The 23,804-nt window shown below is 38.1% G+C and overlaps 2 protein-coding genes across 14 annotated transcripts; both read left to right on the top strand.

Annotated features, from left to right (window-relative positions):
* Nucleotides 1-733: 733 nt before the first annotated feature.
* LOC105451368 (isovaleryl-CoA dehydrogenase, mitochondrial) lies at nt 734-5,308 on the top strand. Of its 3 annotated transcripts, none has more exons than XM_011691777.1 (8): nt 734-888; nt 1,029-1,199; nt 2,224-2,313; nt 2,444-2,665; nt 3,452-3,779; nt 4,010-4,103; nt 4,398-4,657; nt 4,845-5,308. In XM_011691777.1, exons 2-8 carry the CDS (start codon nt 1,068-1,070, stop codon nt 4,976-4,978), a joined length of 1,260 nt encoding a protein of 419 aa, XP_011690079.1. In that variant the 5' UTR covers nt 734-888; nt 1,029-1,067; the 3' UTR covers nt 4,979-5,308. The 3 variants fall into 3 exon arrangements, with proteins under 3 accessions (XP_011690079.1, XP_011690077.1, XP_011690078.1); XM_011691775.1 differs by having other exon boundaries at nt 735-888; nt 996-1,199; XM_011691776.1 differs by having other exon boundaries at nt 735-888; nt 977-1,199.
* Nucleotides 5,309-5,408: 100 nt separating this feature from the next.
* LOC105451367 (PDZ and LIM domain protein 3) lies at nt 5,409-23,769 on the top strand. Of its 11 annotated transcripts, none has more exons than XM_011691769.1 (10): nt 5,409-5,808; nt 6,945-6,969; nt 9,346-9,593; nt 10,102-10,273; nt 17,551-17,706; nt 17,850-17,900; nt 18,996-19,084; nt 21,468-21,606; nt 22,061-22,096; nt 23,234-23,769. In XM_011691769.1, exons 3-10 carry the CDS (start codon nt 9,376-9,378, stop codon nt 23,324-23,326), a joined length of 954 nt encoding a protein of 317 aa, XP_011690071.1. In that variant the 5' UTR covers nt 5,409-5,808; nt 6,945-6,969; nt 9,346-9,375; the 3' UTR covers nt 23,327-23,769. The 11 variants fall into 11 exon arrangements, with proteins under 11 accessions (XP_011690071.1, XP_011690076.1, XP_011690068.1 ...); XM_011691764.1 differs by lacking the exons at nt 5,409-5,808; nt 6,945-6,969 and adding exons at nt 7,384-7,871; nt 22,880-22,959 and having other exon boundaries at nt 23,234-23,324; XM_011691774.1 differs by lacking the exon at nt 6,945-6,969 and having other exon boundaries at nt 9,346-9,416.
* Nucleotides 23,770-23,804: the final 35 nt, after the last annotated feature.

Genomic DNA, 23,804 nt, shown 5'->3' with positions numbered 1-23,804 from the left:
ACGTAACTCATGAATATAAGAAACGTGAATAAAATAAGTGCAATGCCCGCAGTGGACGATTGTTTATTTCTGTAAATTTTTATTCTATAAATTTTTAATATTACAAAAAAATACAAAGTTCAATAAGTCATCATCAAGTGCAAATTTAAAGTCATATTTCCGTAAGCTGAATATGCATATATATATTTGGGATTATTATATATGCATGTATATGCATATAGATTTACTCAATTTTCGAATTAAGCAAAATAAGATAAAAAATATAGATATGAATTATAAGTGTTTCTAAAACACTTATATTTCTAAAACACATTAAAAAATATTACTTCAAACGTTAAAATAAACGTTTTTTTAATGAAAAAAAGAGCACTTAACCCATTATTTAAATGTTTTTAAAAATGTTTTTTTAATGTATTATTCAAATATTTTTAAACATATTTTTTAACACATTGTATGCTGATTGTATTAGTAGATTAGCTTACTAGTAAACTATAATTGACAATTACGCTGCTGATAAGCTTTATTTTTTCGTTGCTGTGAATATATATTTAAGAATCATTTTACGATAATTTTGTGTTAAATATTTTAATTAACTAATTTAATGTAAATTTTGTAAGCCTCATGAAATTATATTGACGTCAGACAAATATAATGACGCTTATACGCATATGCGGAACATTTGCAATTATGTTATCTTAATGATATTTAGGCTGCGTTCCATTTGGCGCTTACAGCGGCTCTCTAAGTGTTAGTACGCTTTAACGCCGTGAACTTTATCGTGTTACGGTTTACTCAACAGCAGTCAACGGCTCGCTTCCATACGTTTTACGACGAATCTCTGTTAGATTTTTTCTGATTATCGATCAAGATATATAACGTTAATAACAGGTATATAAGATATATGACGCGAATATATACAGATTTCCGTTAATTTTCTTATAAAAATAATTCTTACAAAATTCTCGGGCGTGTCTAGTGTTTTTCTTTTTCGGCAGCGAGCAGAGGACAAATCGAGCATATATTTCCAGCATACAATTTGTAATATCAGTTGACGAGATCGAGGCAGAATGTTCCTGACGCGCTGTTCCGTCGTTTCGCGGCATCTCGTGAATTGCGCCGGCAAAATCGGCGCATGCCGCGCGTCGAGCTACTTCAAAATTGACGAGAGCATTTTCGGACTAAGCGACGAACAGAAAGAGGTTAGTAAACAAGTGGCCTGCAGAGTCGAGAGACGCGGCGCCGCTGACCCGCGGCTGACCGCTCGATCATGTGAAATGCGAATAAGTAGAGTTGATCGCTATATAATCGCGAGACGAGTTGCGCCGAAGTGCAATCCGTCATTGCACAATTTACGATGATATGAAAAATTCGTCATAATAATAAATATACACGCGCAATTGGATAACGCATATACGCAACGTTTGAACAAAAGATGCTTGTCATTCTTACATGCACGCGTCTTATTTTTGACGTAATTATAATAATAATCAATTTATTTCTCACTTAATTAAATTTTACAAAAAAAACTCGACAAAAAAAAAGCGATAAATATTTTGATCGGCTAATGCAGATCGCGCTTTTTTGCCACGCGTTGATGCGTTCTAACAATATAGAGATGGTAATGTGGTAACAAAGTTCAAACGCGATTTTTCCTTCGTATTATCGCGTTTAAAACTTTAAAATATATCTTTATTTATAATACTTATGTGCAAAACTTACTTAATGTTATAATATAAAAACTTTGGGCACCAAGAACCGCTCGTGACTCTCATTGGCCTGTTTTGCACTTAAATTTTAAATATCGAGAGTCATTAATTTTTATTTTTATTTATAAAGTATCTCTGTAAATATAAATAATGGTAATGAAACATCTGTAATAATAAATCATGAATTTAATATTGATTTATTATTAGCTATTATGTCGGCGATCAAGAAATTTATATGTCTCGATAATTGATCTAAATATTGATATTTTTCAATTATTCTCATTAATAACCAAAATTTATATTAATCGATGCGTCTCGTTGGTATTTATCGGTATTTAACAATTCTTTTTTTTTATTAAAACTGCAATAAAATGTAATAAATAATGAAAAAAAATATATCGAATTTTTAAATTATTTCTCTTGTAAATGCTCCGATATTTTATCGTGCTCTTTTCTTTCTCATAAAAGACTTGAAAACAATTACGCAAATATTTAACAATCACCACTCTTGATTCAGCTTCGCTCGCTCGTTTTCAATTTCGTGCAAAAGGAGCTGGCGCCCAAAGCCGCAGAGATCGACAAGAAAAACAATTTCGACGAATTAAGGGTAAGTGTTCTATGCACTAATTTCAGTGTAGAAAAAATTGAAAAATAGATTGCAAACTATAATAAATTAAATTCTATATCTTATTGCGTGATGTCCCAATCGACGATTCTATTTAAAAAAATGGTCGCAGACATTTTGGAAACAATTAGGTTCATTGGGTCTGTTAGGACCGACAGCTAAAGAGGATTACGGAGGCACGGGCGGCACATATCTTGATAACATAATTATCATGGAGGAAATTAGTAGAGCCTCGGGTGCCATCGGACTCAGTTACGGTGCACACACAAACCTGTGTGTCAACCAAATTCATCGAAACGGTTCGGAGGAACAGAAGCGCAAATACTTGCCTAAGGTAAAAAAAAGAACTCCCTCCTAATATTATATTTCTAGAAGGAATTTTATATGAAAAAAATATTTCGGTAAATGAATATTCTGATGAATAAATTATAATTTCAATTGTAAAAGTAAATTGTATATTTATAGTTATATAAATTACAAATAAAAATTTTTTAACATAATTTTTTTCATACAGGCCTAACATTACATCTAGAGTTTGATATGAAAAGAAAAGAATATGTAATATTTCAATGACTAAGTTTAGATTGAATTGTAATTACAACTGTAAAAATGGATTGGGTATTTATAATTACTGAAATTGTAAATGGAAGCCCTTTCACGGAAATTAAGAAGCGACTTTTGATATCTCCATCGGTGAGATTAAATCAACGACATATATATATAGACCGAGCATTCTGTCCACAGCATGAAGCCGAAAGTTGGCAGAATACGACTAAGAGAGATAGCATTTGCGGGGAATGCTGTCTCATTTTATCTTATAGTAAGATTGGTAAGATGGCCGATGTCAACAGCTGTCAATTGACACCAGCGTCATCTTACAGTAAGATAAAAGAGAGAGCATTCCCCTCAAATCGCACTGTCTCTCTCAGTCGTATTCTGCCAACTTTCGGCTTCACCTCCTCCACATCAAAAGCATAGGAATGCTCGGTCTATTATATATGTCGTTGGATTAAATACACATCGCTCGCGCAATCATTGATAATAAAAATAAATTATTCTTATTATATGAGAATTTTATATTCTAAAAATTCTAATTCTAATGATTTAATTTTAATTCTAGTTATGCAGTGGCGAACACATCGGTGCGTTGGCGATGTCGGAAACGGGTTCCGGATCGGACGTCGTATCTATGAAGCTGCGGGCCGAGAAGAAGGGCGACTACTACGTATTGAACGGCAACAAGTTCTGGATCACCAACGGTCCGGACGCGGACACGTTGATAGTCTACGCAAGAACGGATCCAAATGTGGCCAAGCCGCAACACGGTATCACCGCCTTCATCGTCGAGCGCGGCTTCGAGGGCTTCAGCACGGCACCGAAACTGGACAAGCTCGGCATTCGCGGCTCCAACACAAGCGAACTCATTTTTGAGAACTGCAAAGTGCCGGGTAAGTCAGACGCTTGAATGAGAAACGCGAGATGAACATAGAGATTTTAATGTTAAGATAGGAAGAAATTTGAGAAATTTTCAACACTTTTTTAAATTTAAGTTTATCGATTTATTGAAATTGATTCATTGAAATTGATTCTTTTGTCTTTTAAACGGTCCTTATATTATACAGTGTAAGAGATTTTCTTTAGAAAATTTTGTAAGACAATTGTAAATTTTTGTTACAAGCCGCGAACGTTCTGGGGGAAATCAATAAAGGTATCTATGTGCTCTTCAGTGGTCTTGATTTAGAACGTTTAGTATTGGCAAGTGGACCCCTGGGGTAAGTTCTTAGGAAACAATGAACGATATAACATTTGGCTTGATAATATGAAACATATTTAACTTTTTTATCTGTACTTGTATCTTGCGCGTTAAAGGAAATTTTATAAATGATACATCTTTTACAATCAATAAAATAATAATTATATTTTTTTAATATTTGCCATATAAATTGCATATTAGACAAATATTGACGTGTATTATAGTGTGACAAATAAAACTCCAATTTATTTCCATGAAATTATTAAATTAATAAATCATTATTTAAATACTCACAAGCGAGCGTAAATTCTAGACTTCTGCAAGCTTGTTGCGACGTCGCCTTTGAATACGCTCATACGAGAAAACAATTCGGCCAAAATCTTGCGGAATTTCAATTGATTCAAGGCAAGATAGCTGACATGTACACGGCTCTGAGCTCGAGCAGGAGTTACTTGTACTCTGTCGCGAGGGCCTGCGACGCCGGTCACGTAAATCGCAAAGATTGCGCCGCGGTGATCATGTATATCTCCGAGAACGCAACGAAAGCGGCGTTGGATGCCATACAGATATTAGGTAAATTTATTAGCAAAAAAAAAACGGGGGGAGGGGAGAGAGAAAGAGATCGAGAGTAGTAAATAAATTATTTGTCAGAAAAAATTGTATAGAAAAGATATAAGATCGAACTTGAAATTTGTTGATGTTAAGCGACATATTTTAATGAGGATAATTATCAAGTTTTTTTTTAATCCCTCTACTCTAGGTGGCAATGGATACACCAATGATTACGCGACGGGGAGGCTGCTGCGAGACGCTAAGCTCTACGAAATCGGCGCGGGCACCTCTGAGATAAGACGTATAGTCATCAGCCGAGCGATTTCGGAGGAATATCTGTGAAACAATGAATCCCGTCGTCACAATTTGATGTCTACAATCATATACACGTAACGTGACATGTAAATTTGTGAATTCGATTTGAACGACTGATAGTTCAGAAGACGATAATTATGACTTGTCGCTCGAACTGCCGTCGTATTTTAATGACGAATTATTCGCGCAGTTATTTGTAACATATGTTAATCATTAAGTTTTAGATGTTCTTTTAAAAGAGATTTTTATTGTTACTCCAGAGAAGGCAAGACGGTTTTTATATTAAATATGTTTTATACATGAAAAAAAGACGCTGCTGTCATTTCCACGAACTCGCAAATGTACATATCTATAATGTAACTGATATTCGATAGTTCTTTTTTTCCCTCTTTTTCCGCCTGTAATTAACCGATTTATTATCGTCGACCGGGTCGACCCAATGTCGGGCATATCGCATTATTGGCGATATGCGTTAATGATCGTATAAATTAAGGTAAAGTGAGTCACTAGAGCGATTGACTAACCTTTCGTGCTATAGGTTGCTAATTTAAGTCGTACAAACACGCGTTCTCTTTCTCTCCCTCTCTCTCTCTCTCTCTCACTCATTATTTCACTCTCTCTTTCTCCCGCGTCTCTGGTTCTCTAGTCTCCGTTAATTACAGTGCAGCCAAACTAATTGCATCGAATCGGCTCGCATAGGGGAGAAGTTTCTCGCCGCCCGTGAACGTCGCACGGCGGAAGAAGCGCGTGAGTGTCCCACCAAAAAACGCGGGGGAAAAAAGCGCGATCATCAGTCAGGTTTTCGCGAATCGAGGATGGCTCTCAAGTTCTCGATAGGCCACTTTTACGAGACCTATGTAAGTACGAAGGGTACGCGACCCAGAAGAAGCCCCTTCAATCTTCTCCCTGATTTTATACTCCGATCGTCCGACTACCGGAACCATCGATTTTCGATGGTCGACTTCTCGATGAGGTCTGGAGTCGTTTTTCGTTTTGTGGAAAATCCGATAGTGGGCTTATTGTTAGCTGAAGCTACGTTGAAATAATCAGTGCAATTTATCGATTTATCTCACGATTAAATAAATAGCTTAAATCGATGATGGCTATTAAAGAAATATTTGATAATTAAAATTAAGCGATTTGGACGATTTGAACTTTGAAAATATGAATCCGAATATATCTAGTTTTTTTGTTAATTACGAATAGATTTAATTTGTTTAAAATAAAATTAACAAATGAATAATATCTTTATTTGATCAAACTCGTCATCAAATTAGCATATAAAAAAAACTGTCGGTGAGATATTCGACGCGACGAAACGCATCTCGTAGCTTCTTCCGTGTATATAAGTCTGTCCCATTTAAAATGAATTGCTTATGAAACACGTGTTGAAACGTATTTCGAATCGAGTCAATAAAGTTGTCCATGGAAATTATGACTTCCATATTTTCACTCTGTCCACCTCTACTCTTTCCCTAATATATTCGTCACGTTTATCATACTATATATATAAAATCCTACTGCTTACTCACATTATGGCGTTTTATATCATATAGCACAAATAATTTTGCGCGATGTTGCGCGTATCATTGTAAAGAATTAAAATAATTAATCTTATATTTCTTTAAGGAGACCTATGTAAGTACGAAGGATATGCGACCTGGAAGAAGTCTCTTTAATTTTCTCCCCAATTTATACTCCGATCATCATACCATCCGGAATCATCGATTTCTTATCTAAAATTTTTTTAGAAATATAATATCCAGAGAGATATTAGCCTCTAGTGGTATTATCGACTATATATCCTTTGATTTAAATTTAATTTAAATTTTATCTTGTTATAGCTTTTTGCTGCTTGTCGCGTCTCTGAATTGATCTGTTGAATTAATCGGAAATAATTATTTTAAATATTGAGAGAACCCTCGAAAACAAAATCATGATAGTTTTAAATATTAAAAGGCGAAAAATAATGATCAAAAATTTTCTTTTCCAGCCTGCACGCGCTCTTAGTTGCTAAGGTAACTATAATTATTTAGGATTATTATTTTTTTCTAGAGGTCAACGAGTCCGTTTAAAATGACGTGAAAATTCAAATGGGGCAAATTTTCCAATTGCACAGAATTCTTGTCTTTAGTATCTGGCATCTGGCACCTTCAAGGATAAGGATAGCTCTCGCGGTATTCTTCGCGGTTAGTCGCGGTTCTGCATTTCTCCCTCAAGGCGAGAGACTATAAAACGTTTATGCGTGCACGCATACACATGGTAAATGCCAGTGAAACGAATGCGCGTCGGACCATTAGAACAATACGTTGGCGCGATACGCCAACTCGAAATGGGGCCAGAATAGCGAAGAAAGAAACAGAGAGAGAGAGAGAGCGAGAGAGACTAGCAGCGGTGGTCTCTCCGTTAGAGTTGGGCAACGAAGCTCTCTCTTTCTCTCCCTCTCTCTCTCTCTCTCTTGCTTTCTGTTCAGGGCTCTGTCAAAGTCGGCATATAGTCGGCAAGTGCTACAGCTGCAGCTGCTATCTCAGTAGTGAAGCAGAGAGCGACCACGATCCGGGAGACCCATCGCTCGCGCGTATTCGCGGGAGGTCTTCCCTTCTTCTGAGAGAATCAGTCTTTTTTTCTTCTTGAAACTTATTCTCTTTCCATCACTTTTTATCTCTCTCTCTCTCTCTCTCTCTCTCTCTCTCTCGTTTGCCCACGTAGTGCATCTCGCGATTGATTATAGGTGCTTGTGCCGTGGCTGTTTGTTGTTGTGTTATTATTTAATTAGTGGTAGTGTTGACTGAATCGAGTATAGAGTATGACGAGAAGGCACACGTTGATCGTGAAACTCAAGAGATCCAGCACCGGCAGACCATGGGGCATAAGGATCGCCGGAGGCGCCGATCTGGGCACACCGATCGTCGTCACCCGCGTGAGTCTGCTTCTTCTTCTCGTTCTTCTTAATTCCCGCGCGATCTCCCGCACATCTTTAGTTTCTTTTCAATTTTCAAATTTCATCTGCAATTTTTGAATTAAATTATTAGAATTGTTCTAGAGCTAGGTTTGAAATTAAACTATTCCGATATTGAATTTAAATTTGTTTTGAAGCTTTATGGTCTTTAAAAGAAACGATGGCACAAATAATAATGAAAATATATATGTATATAAACAAGTATAAAGATATATATAATGAAAAACAAAATAATGAATTCTTTAAATATTTCAAAAAGAAACAATAGAAATTATTTAATTTGGAATAACTTCAATTGACAATTAATAACGTTCAAGGAATTATAAATAAAGAAAGTTACACATTGAAAAAAAAATGTAAATATTATTATAATTTTATATCGTGTGATCATAATTTATTTATCATAGTATTAAAAATACCTTTTAATGATACAAAGTCAGATTTGTGCTTTTAATTGTAAACGCCATAATATAAAGCCAATAAAAATCAGACAGTCCTCGAAAATGCGAAGAGAGTATGCAAGTTCTTTTCTTTATGACATTTAGTAGTCGTGTTATCTCCGGGCAATGATTTTTGTGATCCGGGAGGAACAAAACGTTTCTCTCATTAGGGAGGCTTCGTTACGGTGTCCACTTACTTGGCTACGATACGATTTCGCGCTGGCGAACGCGTCGGCGGAACAATAGAGGTGGACGTAACAATCCTTGTTTAAACATTTGAAATGGAGAAGGCTGCCAAGGAATTCTCAAATCAACGATTCGATCTAGCGCCCGTTGACATTGATACACGATACGTACGCGTCTCGGAGTTCGCGCCGAAACACGGTCCAACGAGATAATCTCGAAGCGCCTTCTCGTCATAGGCGCCTAAAATCGTACAATTGAAGAGCGTAGAATTCGTATTGTTAAAAAAATATTCTTAGTTGGTTCTCTACTTTCGTTTTACGTGGCTCTGTTTTTATCTTGCACAAGGGATAAATAATAGAAAATTTGAATATTATTTATTACAGCCTACATGTGTGTGTTCTACCCAGCAATATCCTATAATTCATCTTATTCTACATAAAATTTCAACAATCTTTCTTTTATTAACCTTTCTCATACGTTAATTTTTCCAAGTTTTTGAGAAAGCAACTGCTGTCAAATTAGAATGATAATTAACATAGAATGATAATACCATTTTATTTAATTTTTTAAGCTGTTTTAAAAGTTATTTACTTATTTAGAGAATATCTTACAATTTCAGAATAAGTAAATGAATGAAAATTTTTAAGAAGACGATTTCCACTTTTTGTCACATAGGTATTTCATAAAAGAATTTGAGATTACTTTTGATTGTGAAAACAGTGATAATCGATAATTTTCGAAAATTAACACTGCGATTTGCATCACGAGCAATTGCCGCTAACAACGCCGGCTCGACGCTCTGCTTGCAGTCGGAGAACGAGGCGCTCCAGAGGGGTGACATGATCAAGAAGATCGACGATTACGACGCGCGCGACGTGAGGCATGTAGACGCACAGAATCTCCTCCAAAACTCCGATACCATAAAGCTAGTCGTCGAAAGGTCTGAGCCGTCGAGAGCATCATCACGTACAAGCACCGACACTACCATCACCGCGTCACCATCACCACCCACGATTTACAGGCCGATCGTTGGCAACGGGGCTGCGGCCACTAGTCTGTCAGAATGCAATACTATTTCTACTATGCGTATTTTATTCGCAAATGCCGACACAGCAATGACACCGCGTTGCCGTCGCGATGTCGCAGCACGCCGCTGATTAATTCGCCTCCTCGATTAATCAGTTTCTCAAGCACGACTGACATTTCTGGCCGCTGCATTAAAACCTCTACCACTTACTTTCGCACTCCTGCGATCGTCTTTAACCGCGATAACAGGCTCCTTTCAGACATGCGAATCGTTATAGTTCTGATTTCTTTTTAATTAAAATTAAGAATCATTTTTGTATTGTTAATTCAGTATATTTAATATGTTTCTATTTTAATATTCATTCTGCACAAGCAAAATCTCTTTCTTCTTCGCAAAATCGTAATTGATTGCCTGTTTTTAATGTATAAAGGCGATCGTCGAGAAACCACCACAAAGCTGCTTGCGTTTTGCCGCTACTGCGACACGAATGCGCGATCTGTCATATCTTATTAATGTCTTTTGCAATTCCTTCACGCAGGTACAAACAACCGAAGGAGCGTCCGCAAGAATTGCCGAAGAGCCCAGTACCACCGCCCTCGGCCGAGGAGTACAGGTCAACGCCGACTCCGGAATACACCCTTCGCAGCACGATCACTTTGCCGCACGAACACCTCGACGAGATCCGCGAGGAAAGGGTTCACCTGTCGCAGGTATTTTTAATTTTGTATTTCTTACGAATCGTAAGAAATTAAACGTTGCTTTCGTACGAGAAAAAAAAAACTTAAATAAGAGGCTTGAATAATTGAAAGTAATTAAACTATGCTAGTAATAAGAGAAATAAATTACATCGAAATTCTCAATTTGATCTTACGAAGAAATTGCTTTGTAGAGTAAAACGGAAATAAATCTTCATTGAATCAAAGCGTTTTGCGTTTCTGAGTAAAACCTTGATTGTGTTAAAAGCCTTGCTTAAGTACTGCTGGATTTGTTTAGACCCATCGGTAAACTCGGTACACACCAAATATGCGTCTTACAGTTTCGCGGGAGCGAGAGTGTATTTAGTCTCTGAAAATCGAATTTCCGAGCACGTGTCGGCGATACAAATTTCGCTAGAGAGTTCGTTGATCCGCGCGAAAGAACAGTCGGTTTTGTTTCAGCGTATAAATCAAGGTCCGACGTCTCGGTATTTGTTTCCTTTCCGGATCGAAACAGTCTGCATTTAATAGAAAAATATCTCTCGGGTCAATCGTTCTCAATGTAGTCGAACACGCAGGGAAATAATATATATGTACAAGAGACATTAAAATCGTATTTTAAAGTTCAGGCATTATTTATACTTAGAAAAGGAAAAAAGCTTTTCGTCGTCTAATAAGTTTAAATTAAAACTTATTATTTAAACATATTTAATTGAAGAAAGAAAGAAGCGCGGGGAGTTTATTACGCAGGATTATTGATATCAGCAAGCGCCAAGGTTTCGGCGAAACGTGATTGACAGCTTCGTGCGGAATTATGCAAGCTAAAAGCTTCCGAAAGCTAAAAGTAGATATACGAATTACAGAGCTGAGACCGTCCGTCCCGTCGTAACTCTTTGCCCTATCATTAGCGCCATAAACGTCTTTTTTATTTATTTTCTAAGAGTTCTCGGAGAGAGTTTCTCTGTGCGCGAGCGGCCGAAATACTGCGAAAATTGCATAAATCAACGAGATTGTTATTACATCTGAAAATATCTTTCTTCGTCTTTTCTTAAGTAACGATTTGAAAAGTGCGAGGATGTCTACAAGAGCTCTACAGAACTCATTGACGGGAGAGAACGGAAGGATCGTAACCCGAAGTAAACGTTCGATCTGCGCGTAACACACAAGGCTCCGTTTGAGGAACAAGATTTGGAAAAATAGATTGAAGTACATCGTAAAATAATATATAGACACGGCTGTGTCAGAGGCACGCGAATCGCCGCAATAAGCGGCGGCCCGTACTCCGGTTACTCAAGTCCATACGACCGTGGCATCTGGCAAGCTCGAGCTCGTTCCGAAATACCCTTCTGCACTTTGAAATCCAATAACTCATTGCCGGATCACGCTACGGGTGTGGCGTGACAGGACATTTGTCGCGTTTAATCCGTGTCCCTCCTACTCATTTCGAAACGGCTTATTTAAGGTGTTGGAATTCTGGCCTGCCGTTAACGTTATTGCGGTAATCGATAGCGGAGTCGGCGCGTGCAAAAATTTTGCAAGACGGAGAAGTCCCGTAAGCGATAAAAGTTGCGATTAAAGTTGACTCGTCGAGTTCAGCGTAAACGCGTGACTAATTCGACTAACTTGCAGAGAACCACGCGGACCGCGAGGTTTTTGGGAAAATGTCAAAATTTTGCGATTTTAACGACGACGGGGCAATGATTTGCGATATCGCTATTTCGCGTCCAGATGTCTCCCGTCGTTTAACGGAACATTTAACTGCGGTTTTGCGAGAGAACGATACCGACGAGAAAGAGAGAGAGAGAGAGAGAGAGAGAGAGACAGAGAGAAGCGCGTCATCGCGTTTATTAAGGCGACATCGCGTATATATGCGCGATATACCAGGGTGCATCACCGCGCGAAGCGAGCGACGGCACGGAGGTGCCTTTATTCGTGGGAAGTCCGAAGTGTGAATATATTTTTGTTGGCCCGCCACGATGCCGGAAAGTCCGTCGCCACCAGTAGAGCCGGTTGCCACACGCTATAAATATCGCTTTTGCATCGAAACCACCTCTGCCTCTGCCCCTGCCCCGATCCGATATACGTCCCGCGGATCCAGGACGTCGCCGCGCGACCACGCTTTCGCGCCTTCCACATTCCGCGCACAGCGGATTTCATTTTTTTCTTTTGCGGCTCCAAGTGACAGAAAGTGTATAAAGAGAAGCAAATCTCTCACTGACACATTAAAAAAATATTTAAATTAAAAATAATTTTATCGAATATTTTTTTAAGTGGCACAAACGCCCATTAGACATCTTTGATTACGGAAAAAAATGTGCGTTATCTTAAGCATCTTCCACAGCGTTTAATAAATAAACCCTGGAAGGGAAGCGAAAGATTACGACACATTTTAGCAATTTATACTCTCAACTAACTCTCTCATTAATCTCATTGCGGAATCGAACCTTCTCCGATTATTCCGAATAGTAATAATCAGCTTGTAGAAAATTTTAGAAGCTGAGAACATAAATAAATATATTAATTACAGTTTTATTTGACAAGAAAAAAAATTAATAAACTGCCTTAAATATGATAATTAATTGGACTTAATTGAAGACAATCAACAAAAATATACCTTTGACCTAAAAATCGGACGTATTTGTATTCATAAAGGTACCGTTCCGATTTCTCAGTCAGATGATAATCCGACTACAGTCGCCGCGTCTGAGATCAACGAAGAACATTCGACTCGTGACGTTTTTCCGGTGTCGGGAGCTTTTTACGTGGAGACGAGAGTGAACGAGGTTTCGTGAGAGGTCTCCGGAGAGAGAGAAAGAGAGAGAGGAGCCGCGTGGAAAAGGCCAGAGTTAGTGCCGCCCGCGCGCTCGCGCCGAGCCAGTACCTAGTGCTTTAAGCGCGAATAATCCCGCGAGAGTCGCGAGCGAGGGACGACGCGAGAGCGCGCCGCGAAAGGGTTACCGCGCGCGCGAAAAAGGGGTGACATAAGGTCGGTGGTTTGCGAAGGAAGCTCTCTCCGCGAGGGTCGGCCTCTCGGACGGACGGAGACGAGAAGATGCCCGCTTACACGACCGTCTACCGTTACAACATCGAGCATCATCCGAAGGAGGAGGAGGCGGCCGTTTACTGGGTACGAAAGAGACGAAAGGTTTCATCGGATTTCGTTTAAGTTCATTAAGGGAGGAAGAACCTCGTCGCAAGCAAGGGTGAAAACGCGAGGCGAGTTCCTCCTTTGCCCTTGAACGTGCATCTTCCTCGCCAAGATGTGCTTGACATCTGTGACAGGCTGTTTAGTATTGTAGTAAAAGTATCGCGGAAACGCCCAAAAAATATGCGTAAAACGTAAAATTTTGTTCTTATTTTTTCAAAACTTTCTCGGGACTTTTTTCGGCCCAATAACATTTTTCGATCAATAGATAGCGCGAGTCATGTTACATCTTAGGGTGAAATCTATGTTTTTGCGATATTATTCTCTCTTGATGGAGATATCTCTCAGAATTTTTCTTATTTAACATCCGAGCACTCTGAGTGTCCAGTTGATTAAATAATAATTTATATTTTTTAGGTGAAGCTATATATATGAGAAAATTATTTATTTGGTTATTTAGTTGACTATATAAATAAGATTCAATAAATATAAATTATAAATATATTTACATATTTATACATAAGCTGATTTATTCATTATTTAATCATTGCGTTTTTTTTTATTAGATGATTTCTTTTCTCATTTCTTTCTTTTGAAACGCTGTGTTATACACCTTTCAGAATGATCTCATCTCGTTTTACAAAACTCACTGTTTTTTTTTTCGTACAGATGGCATTTATGCGTGGGTTTGTCCACGACAAGATATAACAACCATAAAGCTTGAGCTTAACAACTTCGCTGGGCCACCCTAAAAATATCAAAACTCAATAACGCAAGTTTAGCTCCACCGACGCGTCGTGTCGATATCGAATAACAACAATACCACGAGCAATAAGTTCGCCAGACGGTCTAGATTTCGCGTTTGTTCAACCTTGACACAGTGCACAACGTGTCCGCAGAACAATTCTGTCATTAGTAAAGGAATTTGTTTGCAATTTCGCCTATTTCGCCCGCAAAAATCCTCAAAGAGGGTATTCCAAGCTGCAGGGGTCGATTGGAACCACCGAGATGAAAGGCAGAGTCGGCGCGGGCGTGAACGCAGCGTGCGTTAATATCGCGCTATGCAATAAAACGCACATAGGCATCGCCATTGCGGATGCCGTTCATCGGTATCGCGTTCTATTTTCGTGAACGGGATCTGGGTTACTCACGAACACGCGGGAGCAGCCGTCATACAAAGACACACCCACGTTTTCCGAATCCACCTTTCGTCCGAGAGATTTTTCGAAGAGTTTTTAATGCGACGATTAAGTAACAGCTGATCAACCCTTGCCGAAATTAATGATAATTTTTTAAATTACTTAATTTCATTTCCTGAATAATATTTAACGATACGATTTTAAAAATCAGAAAGCGACATAATTATAAACGACTTTGACAATCAACTAAATTCTTACGTCGGAAATGGAGCAAATCGGAATTTATTTGCGCGTTATAAAATTAATTCAATTATTATCTTAATTATAGTTTTCTTTCTTATTTATTATAGTTTTCTTTCTTTCTTATAGTATCTTTCAGCGTCCGTTAATGAAACATCTGTTCGTTAGCGTGCTTCTTGCCAACGTGCAATCAGTTTCCAAAGAGTTCAAGTTTCACCTCGACGCCAAGCAATAAACACTCCGTGAAACAGCTGTTTCGCTCCGTCTGAATTTAGTTCAAGAGACCTTTTACAAAACGACGCACGAGCGTGTGCGCACGCTTGCACAAATCTTCTAAAATAGAAAAAGATCGTAGATTCCTAATGCAAAAATTTCCGTTGACAGCGATGGGATTAATGGAATGAATTCATCAATCGAAGTAAATAATCTTTATTTTACCCTTTTTGGAAGACAATAGTTCGCTTCCTCCAAATATTAAGCATCACGTAGATAAAAAACTTAATCATTCCATTCTTTAAATTAAAAAAAATTAAGTAATACAATTTCTCGTGTTTAATTGATTTCAAATCTTTGAGATTTAAAAATGATAACATGGAAAAATTTTATTGTAACGTTATTGGATAGAATTAGTTTTATCATTTATCTTAAATACCTCTGATTATTTCAAAACACATTGAGATATTCATCATCGAAGCAAAATGGAAGTGGGATACCCTTTGGGCTTTTGGACGGCCTTGAATCCGACCTATTCCTCCCTTCTCGTGCGACCTTGCCAACGGGAAGACGGTTCCCGTCCAAGAACGAAATGGACGAAACGCTTCCTAATGAAAAAGTCACGGGCGAAAAGAAGCGGACGAGAGGCGCGAGGGGACAGGCGGTTTTTGTAGCTCGGGGTGTGCGCGTTATTTTTGCCGGCCGGGAGCCTTCATCTATTTCGAGAGAGTCACTCGCGGCTCACCCTCCAACATAATGGGACGTTTCTGACCCATTTATAATGGAATCATCGTAATCGTGCGATTTCTGCACGCCGAAACTCGCGCGCGAACTTGCGACCGCGACCGCGATTCTAAAATTGTGAAACATTGCAACGTGCACATTGCAGCAATTCGGGCGCATAATTCAACCCCTTAGAGGGGTCGAATTTTAAGAACCATATAAGAACCATATAAGAAATTTTGTATATATGTATATATTTGAATATATCTATTATTCAATCTGTTAAGCATTTACAAGTATTATTTAATCGTGATCAGTCGGTTGCTTTCAATTGTTCACTGTAATAACGATCATATTTTTTACAGCTACCCTTTTTATCTTATTTTAATTTTATATGTTTGAGAAAGAGAGAAGATCTAACGATAAGAGAAAGCATACCAAAATAGTGAGATAAATTTTAATACTAAATTTTAATATTAACAATAAGATACGTGACATCGACATGGTCTGGTATTGTTCCATTGTGCTCTGCAAGCTCAAGGTAATAATTTCGAGACTAACAATAACATTGTTGATGAATGAAACATCGCTCATAAATCTTAAACTGCTTCAAAAGCGATTATTTCAACATAATTTTTACTGTAAAATGAAAAGTAAAATGAAAAATTTGTTTTCGGCGAGGAAATATCACGGAAAGCTTTATTTACGGATCTCTCCAAAGGTCGCGATAATCATGCCTGATGGCGTTTCTAAATTTTCGCTCCGGCTCGCGACTTCGCGAGAATATCCGCGACGACGGAATATTACCGAAACTCGTCTGAGATCTCGTCTCACGATTTGTTTTCACGGATGTTTCGGCAACTCGTACTGTAAACATAGATCTGCGTAGCGAATCGACGATGTACGATGCACCTGCAGATTCGTATAATTTCGTAATGTCGCGCAAAAATGACGGCACGTGACGGAACCGATCCGTGACTTGGCAAGTCGAATTAATTCGTAATGCCATGAGGATGACTGTCGATTTTATATAATTTTCTCATTGTAAGCTGCGCGGAATTTTTGCTTTTTTAAAGACAATCGGTCGTTGTCGAACTGTATCGCTTCCGATTTGCAGCGTCTAAACATTAGCCAGAAATAATCATCGATCTATTGAAAAATTATGCATGCTACGAAAATAATAGATATAGATATTGTTCATTTAAAAAGAGAAACATTTGTTGTTGATTTAGAACGAAAACTTTGGAAACAAGAGAAATATTTGCCAAAGAAAGATCTTATCTGTCGTAAATGTGATTAATGATGTGTGTGCGTGTGTGTGTTATCTGGTCGTTAATCATTCCAAAATATTTTAAATGTGTTCTAAAGAGATATAAAGTCGTGACAAGTTTATATATCGTTCTGCTATAGCTCACTACTTTTTTAACTCGCACTTCGCCTCATTAGTGTTACGAAATGGGATCACTGTCAAATTAGGCTGCGATATCATCAACATCATTGATTTATTCTTGTCGTTGCTCGGAATTATGACGGCGTAAGCGGCGTTAGGAATTATAATGAGCCACCTTTCGATCACCATGGCCTCCATTGCGGTTTATTTTAGATCTCGTTAGTTAATTGGCATCGACAGGATATTGTTTCATCTGCCCTATTAACTGCCATTACTTGCACAATTACCGTCATATCGTTAATATCAGTTTATATAGCTATAGTGAAATATATTAAGTCTATAAAATGTATTATAAAAATTAAGATATTATATATTAATTATATATATATATATAAAATATAATATATCGATGTCAATAGAGCTACAATTGTGTGTCTTCTAGCCCTACCGTACGACTCCTCTGGTCTTGCCAGGTGCCAAGGTCAAGAAGGATGCTCCTCTCGGTGAATGCTACCTGCGACATCATCCGAATCCGATGATCAGAGCGGCGCCCCATCATTACGAGCCGGCTCACCCTGAAGTCGCTATGAAACAAAGGGTAAACCGACGTTATAAAATTATTCGAATACATTCGATCCCGGCGACGTACTATTTGCGAATAAGTCTTTCCACTTTTCTGGAGACGCGTTTGTTCAAAGCGTTTAAACTACTGTATGTCTCATTTGCACGTCGTCTGAGCAGGTGGCGGAAACGGTACTTCAGCGTGTCGTGGGACCGAATGAAGTTCCAAAGGTTTGGATCACTTCCGTTGTTATACTTTCGTAAGCAGCTTCCGCTTCGAGAAACGAACGCTTACGCTTTCTGGACGACCGATGTATCCGCAAGAAACTTGAGTTTCGTTTGACGAGATATTCCCTACTGTCACACGTTTTTTTTCGCTAATAACTAATAATAATAAATAATTATAATCGCGATGTTAACGCGATTATTATACAGGATTAATACAGAATGTCCTGGAACTCGCCTGTAACTCGATAATCTGAAAAATAATACCGATGCATCTCGATTACGTTGTGAATCGATACAGTTTGCATCAACTTCCGTTTATGATTAAATCATACTCAAGTTAACTGAACTGAATTATTTTGAATAATTAAATCCCAATTTAATTTACATGACGTGATACAAAATATCATAAAATAATCTTATTTCAAATAACATTTATTTACCGGCAAATGTATTGCTTTGATTACTGATTGCCACTAACGTGTTTCGAAACATGAAAATTCTGAAGGTACGAGACGTAACAGAGCCGTGAATGGTGATGACTATTGTTGTCACAGTACTATATGATTATACTATTTTGTAACCGGCGCGGCCGACGGTGCCTTGTAGAATAAGCGTCGTGAGTCAAGTCCATTTGTATGTTAATTCCGTGAATTTCTGACATAACGGAAACTTGGCATTAGCCAAATGTTTGTCCCGTCCACAGTGCCAGGAGACTCTAGAGTTATGTTTATTTTTTACAGCGCTATATTGTCATAACGTAATACCGTAGTCGCAAGTGACACGACTTGAGGACAGATTGCAACAATAATACGCAACATCTCTCTCGTGAACATTCACATTAATAATATGCGTTATTAATACGGAGAGAGACTCCGCTATTGTTTTTCAAACTCTTTTTCTGTTCGTCTTCAAATCAAAGTTCAAGAAGGAAGAGAAAAAAAACGACAATAATCTCTTTTGCGCTTCTGCTTACAAATTACTGTAATTTTTGGTCATGTTGTTTTCCACTGAGAGCTGTTTCGAAGTTTTATGCGATATGTATACCGTAAATTTCGTACGTTTTGCATCGATCGTAAACGTCAAATTCTGTCTTTCTAGATTGTCCACAAGCAATTCAACTCGCCGATCGGACTCTACTCGGATCAAAACATCGCGGACACTATCAAGTGCCAAGCGTCCGCCGTACCGTAAGTAATCAATCACTGTACTCACGCGATTGTTCACCAAGTTCTCTCTTAACTAGCTTTTAACCACACTGAAATCGATTTTAGCACATACATATATATGTAACGAATCGCTAATATGCCGCGATGCTTGCAGCAGTCACTGGTTAATATAATTAATACAAAATTGGCTTTATCGCTAAATGCCGCTCACACGCTCGTAAATCGCTATCATGTATTTAATAAAAATCGTGTGCAAAAAAATCTAATTTGTCACGTTATGAAATTAACAGGTTAATTTGCACAGTTGATAATCGCAGTGGAAGACGAGTGAAACTCAAAGAAGTCGAACACGAATTTATTCTGGGAAATAAAATGAATTTTTATTAATCTCTATTATCCACGTATTTCGTATAGGCGTGTATTTTAATCCACGAATCGTTAGCGATTTCCACAAGGAAAGTAATTTTCCGAGATTTGTTTTTAGAAAATAACGGAACGCGAACGAGAGAAAAATAAAATTATCTCTTTCGGAAAACGACGTTTCGACGAAGGCTGTAAATCGGGAAAAGAAATTACCAATTGGAGAAATATAAATCGAGTTTATACTTACTTTACTCGGAGGGCGCACGATCGTCGATCGTTAAACGAGAAGGGACACATCTCGGCTCCTTCTCTCTATTTTCCTATACGGCACTCTCGGATCCTCCTGATGATTGATTACTTACGTAGCGGTTTGTTTGTTTTCCAGCATTTTTATAGACTTTTCCTTCCTGAAACAGAAACAGGAAATACAGGAGCAAGCGAGAATCTTGAAAGAGCAGGCAAAGGCCGCCTCCTCGAAGAACGTGTGGCCGCAATTCAATAGACCAAATTAAAAATTATCGAGAGACGTTCGAGACGTTTTCCGATGCTTCTCGCACGTCGGATCTACGACGGCAGAGTTTCCCGGTTTTCATGTGTGGACCCGTTGGACACGTTCCCTTGTTAAAGTTAGCGAATTATACATTCGTCTGTCGGGATTGTTAGATTATTAACTTAGAAATTTATTATTCAGCTTAATGAGAAGAAAAAAGTTTTTAAATTTTCAACAAATTTGAAAAATTAAGATTATCGAAGGATTCGAGAAATAATTATTACAAGTTAACAGAAATATTTTGGATTTTCATTGAATTTACAATTCGATAATTTTGCCATGTTGTCATTAAAATCTCACAACTATTTGTTTCAAACGCGAAAAATCTTTCTACTTGTTAATAATAGTTTCATTAAATCTGGAATTTTAAAAAATTATTTAATTACCGATAAGCAGTTTAACACAGCGAACGTGACCACTATGCGAGTCCCTCAAAATGATTGTGCGATTATTTATTTCGGGTTAACTTGCCGTTCATATTACATAGTAGAAATTGTAGATACGAATTATTTGACGAAATTGTAAAATACGTTTCGTAGTGCCTCCGCGAATCCGTGCAAAAAAGCTTTTCCTTTGGCAGTAAATTCTTGCATGTAGCAAAGTAGTGAATAATCAATAATGAATACAGTAGTTAAGAATATGTGAAAATATCTACTAACTTCGTTATTTTCTTAACGAGTGTTCGTATGCTTGTATCGTAGATACCGTGCGCGAATAATTCGAGACGACTTTCGAAAATTGCGCCGTTAGAAATATTTCTATTTTTGCCGCATCTTTTGAAACGACGGGCACCGCACAGAACTTAACAATGGGAATAAAAATAATCTGAAAATTATACTTGCAAGAATTATTAATAAATAATAAGAGTGTATAAGTAAAAATGTATTAAGAGTATATTTTATAGAATATTTTTCTTTCTTTTTCTTTCTTTATTAATATATGATTTATTTATTTATTTTTGTATCGAGATTTTTATACCATCGTGGGTTTAAAAAGTAGAATTTTGACGGGGAGAAATAAAAGTACATTTTATTAAAAATTAAAAACCTTGCTTAATTTATTAAATTTCTAAAATTTTGGAAAAGTGCGAGCCTTTTTCAGTTTTTACGATCCTAAAAAGGGATTACTTTTCTACTCTTTTTCCGAATATTTTTTTTCAAAGGCGAAAGGCGCAATTTTCGAACTGTCCGACGAACGCGTTCTTCTTGATCGGGCATGCACGCAGGGTTTGCACGATGAGGAATGACCGCTCTTTCTCGATTGAACTGGAGGACGCGTCTGAAAGTCGCTCTCGAACAGAACTAAAGCAAACATAAGTAGAAATGTGCAAGCGCGCAATTGGCAAACTGTAACCCCGGCCGCTGCTAACCGATCCGGATAGAAAATACAAAACAAAAAGAAAAGTAAAGAGAAAAGAAAAAAAGTCGCACGTGGGAGAGAACGAAAGCGAAATTAAAAGTCGTCCCCTGTGTACACATGCGGTACGTGCAGCCTGAAGAAGCCGATCAAGTACGATCCGAGCAAGAGCGAGGCGTACAAGGCCCTGCAGGAGGAGGAACTCGGGGATCATGTGCAGGAAGTCAGGCAGCCGGCTCGCACCGGTGTCTTCACGCCGCAGAAATCGAACAGGGTACGTATATCCTTATTTCCCAGCAATTCCACGCTCAATTCTCTCGAGGCTGATTTTTTCATCTCGGTTCAATAAATTCTTATCTTTTTCCTGAGGAAAAAAATTCTCATATCTTAATTATAATATTTCAGAGTTTTTTATACTTAAAAATTTATAAAATTTCTGAAAAACACCTTAAGCTTTTTCAGAGCATTTTATGCGTTTTCCTTGAAAATTATAAAAAGAAAAATCTTAAAATATTTTTAGAATTCATATAGGTATATAAAGAATTTTAGAATTTTAGAAGAAAAGATACAGTGTTCCAATTCCAAAAAAATTGAGAAATTTTTCAGAAAGTTATAAAATTGTACACAGAAAATCCTGAAAAAATATAAAAAATTATCGCCAGGATTGGCATTAAATAAATCTGTGCGTTAAGAAACGATGTTCAACGTTACGATTATTTGTTGCACAGGTGTACCAGGCGCCGCCGAAGAGTCCCGCATACGCCGTAAGTATTCGCATAATCCTCGCTCAGATTCACGATCGATTTTGCGGGGCGCACAGTAGAGAAAATTTTGCCGGGCTGAAAACCACGCATTCTTGGGAATGCATCTCTCGCACGCATGTCGCCGCATGAATTCTGTGCAAGAATTTCAGAGCTGTCGCCGCAGCTGCGTAGACTACTATATTCTCGAAGCGAACTCGAGAGAGTATAGGCTCCTCTCATCCCGCGCGAAAATTTCGTTCAGCCGCGTCGCTCATCTCGCGGAACCGAGAAGCGTCGAATTGTTGAAAAGAGAATTTCAACGGGGAAAAAAATTTTGAAAACATTTCTCTCGCCGCCGAAACGGCCCGATAATCGATTTTCACATTACTCACGTTTATTATTACCGTGTCACTTATATATTGTCCGCCATTTATTTACCGGGAAGATTTATCGATCACTGGCCCGGCGCCGCGTACTCTATAAGTTACCCAACGCAGTCGGATTATATAAGTGACTTGGCACGGGGCGCTATTTCTCCTGTACTTCTTTCTTTTTCGTCTACCGAAGCACTGTGCCAAGGCGTCTCTCGGTAATAATCGGCCGCCGCGTCTCACCGTCGAAATATCGCGCGAGGCTTCGACATCTTCTTTAAGTCTGCAAAACAAAAAAAAAAGATATCGTGTCGAATCGTTTTAACGACAATCACCTCATATCAATGTGTCTAACGTACATTATCGCCACTAACGATAACCGCCATCGGTCGAAGACGCCACCGATCTAATCTTCGACATCTGTTTCGTTAAGGGTGGATCGTATAGACGTCCCTTCCCCCTCCCTTTCGTTAAGGATCTTATCAACGACTATTAAAATTTTCGCAGGAACCTGTACGTGCGATACTATTTTCTGATACTTTTGCATAAAACGCTCGCCTGCTTGCGCGTAGAGGAATATTAATTCGTAGAGCAAATACGCTCTTATCGTGCTATACTACCGGCTGTTTTCTATGTGATGCGCATTAAGTCGCTATACGAATGCATGCATGCCGCTTTACGAGAAAATATATCTTATTCGTGGCACAATTTAAAACGTAGTTTCATTTGCGGAGCACCTTCGTAATTTGGAGACGTGGAGAGCGGCTGCGAATGATTCAATTTTCAGATAAACGTGCTCGACGACGACGGCGAGAAGATCCATCAGAGCAACAGCTTCAAGAGGATCATGTACAGTGTGCTGGGGCAGACCGACTATTAAAGCCGAACTGACGCTATGAATATAATATATCGTTTATTAATGTTAAATAAATCTATATATTTTATTTATTGTACTACGCGAAATAAAACGGATGTCGAGCTTAGGCGATTTTAAATTACGTTACTGCACTGGCAAAAGTGGTCTAAGGAGCGCGCGAATTTGACGAAAAATCCACTCGACATTCATTGCTTGTCCGATAAAACGCAGTGCCGTGTATCTCTTAAGCGGTAGTAATAATAGTTTACTTTAATACGCGCCGAATTAGTACGTGGCTTGCAACAAATTGCGTATATTCTACTCGAGATTAATATTTTTCGCTGGCCTGTGCACCAAGATAGCTTCCCCTCTTTCCATATCTCGATGTATCTATTTTTTGACTATCTATTTACACACTATACTATACTTTTAACATTGCGCACAATGAAAAATTAATTTTCACAAGATACGTTGAGTTTTTTTCCTCCTCCCCTTTCTCAAA

This window comes from Wasmannia auropunctata, unplaced genomic scaffold, assembly GCF_000956235.1.
Source record: "Wasmannia auropunctata unplaced genomic scaffold, wasmannia.A_1.0 LD336052.1, whole genome shotgun sequence".
Lineage (NCBI taxonomy): Eukaryota > Metazoa > Arthropoda > Insecta > Hymenoptera > Formicidae > Wasmannia > Wasmannia auropunctata.
The sequence above is the reverse complement of the archived record's forward strand: the minus strand, read 5'-3'. Positions and strand labels throughout refer to the sequence as shown.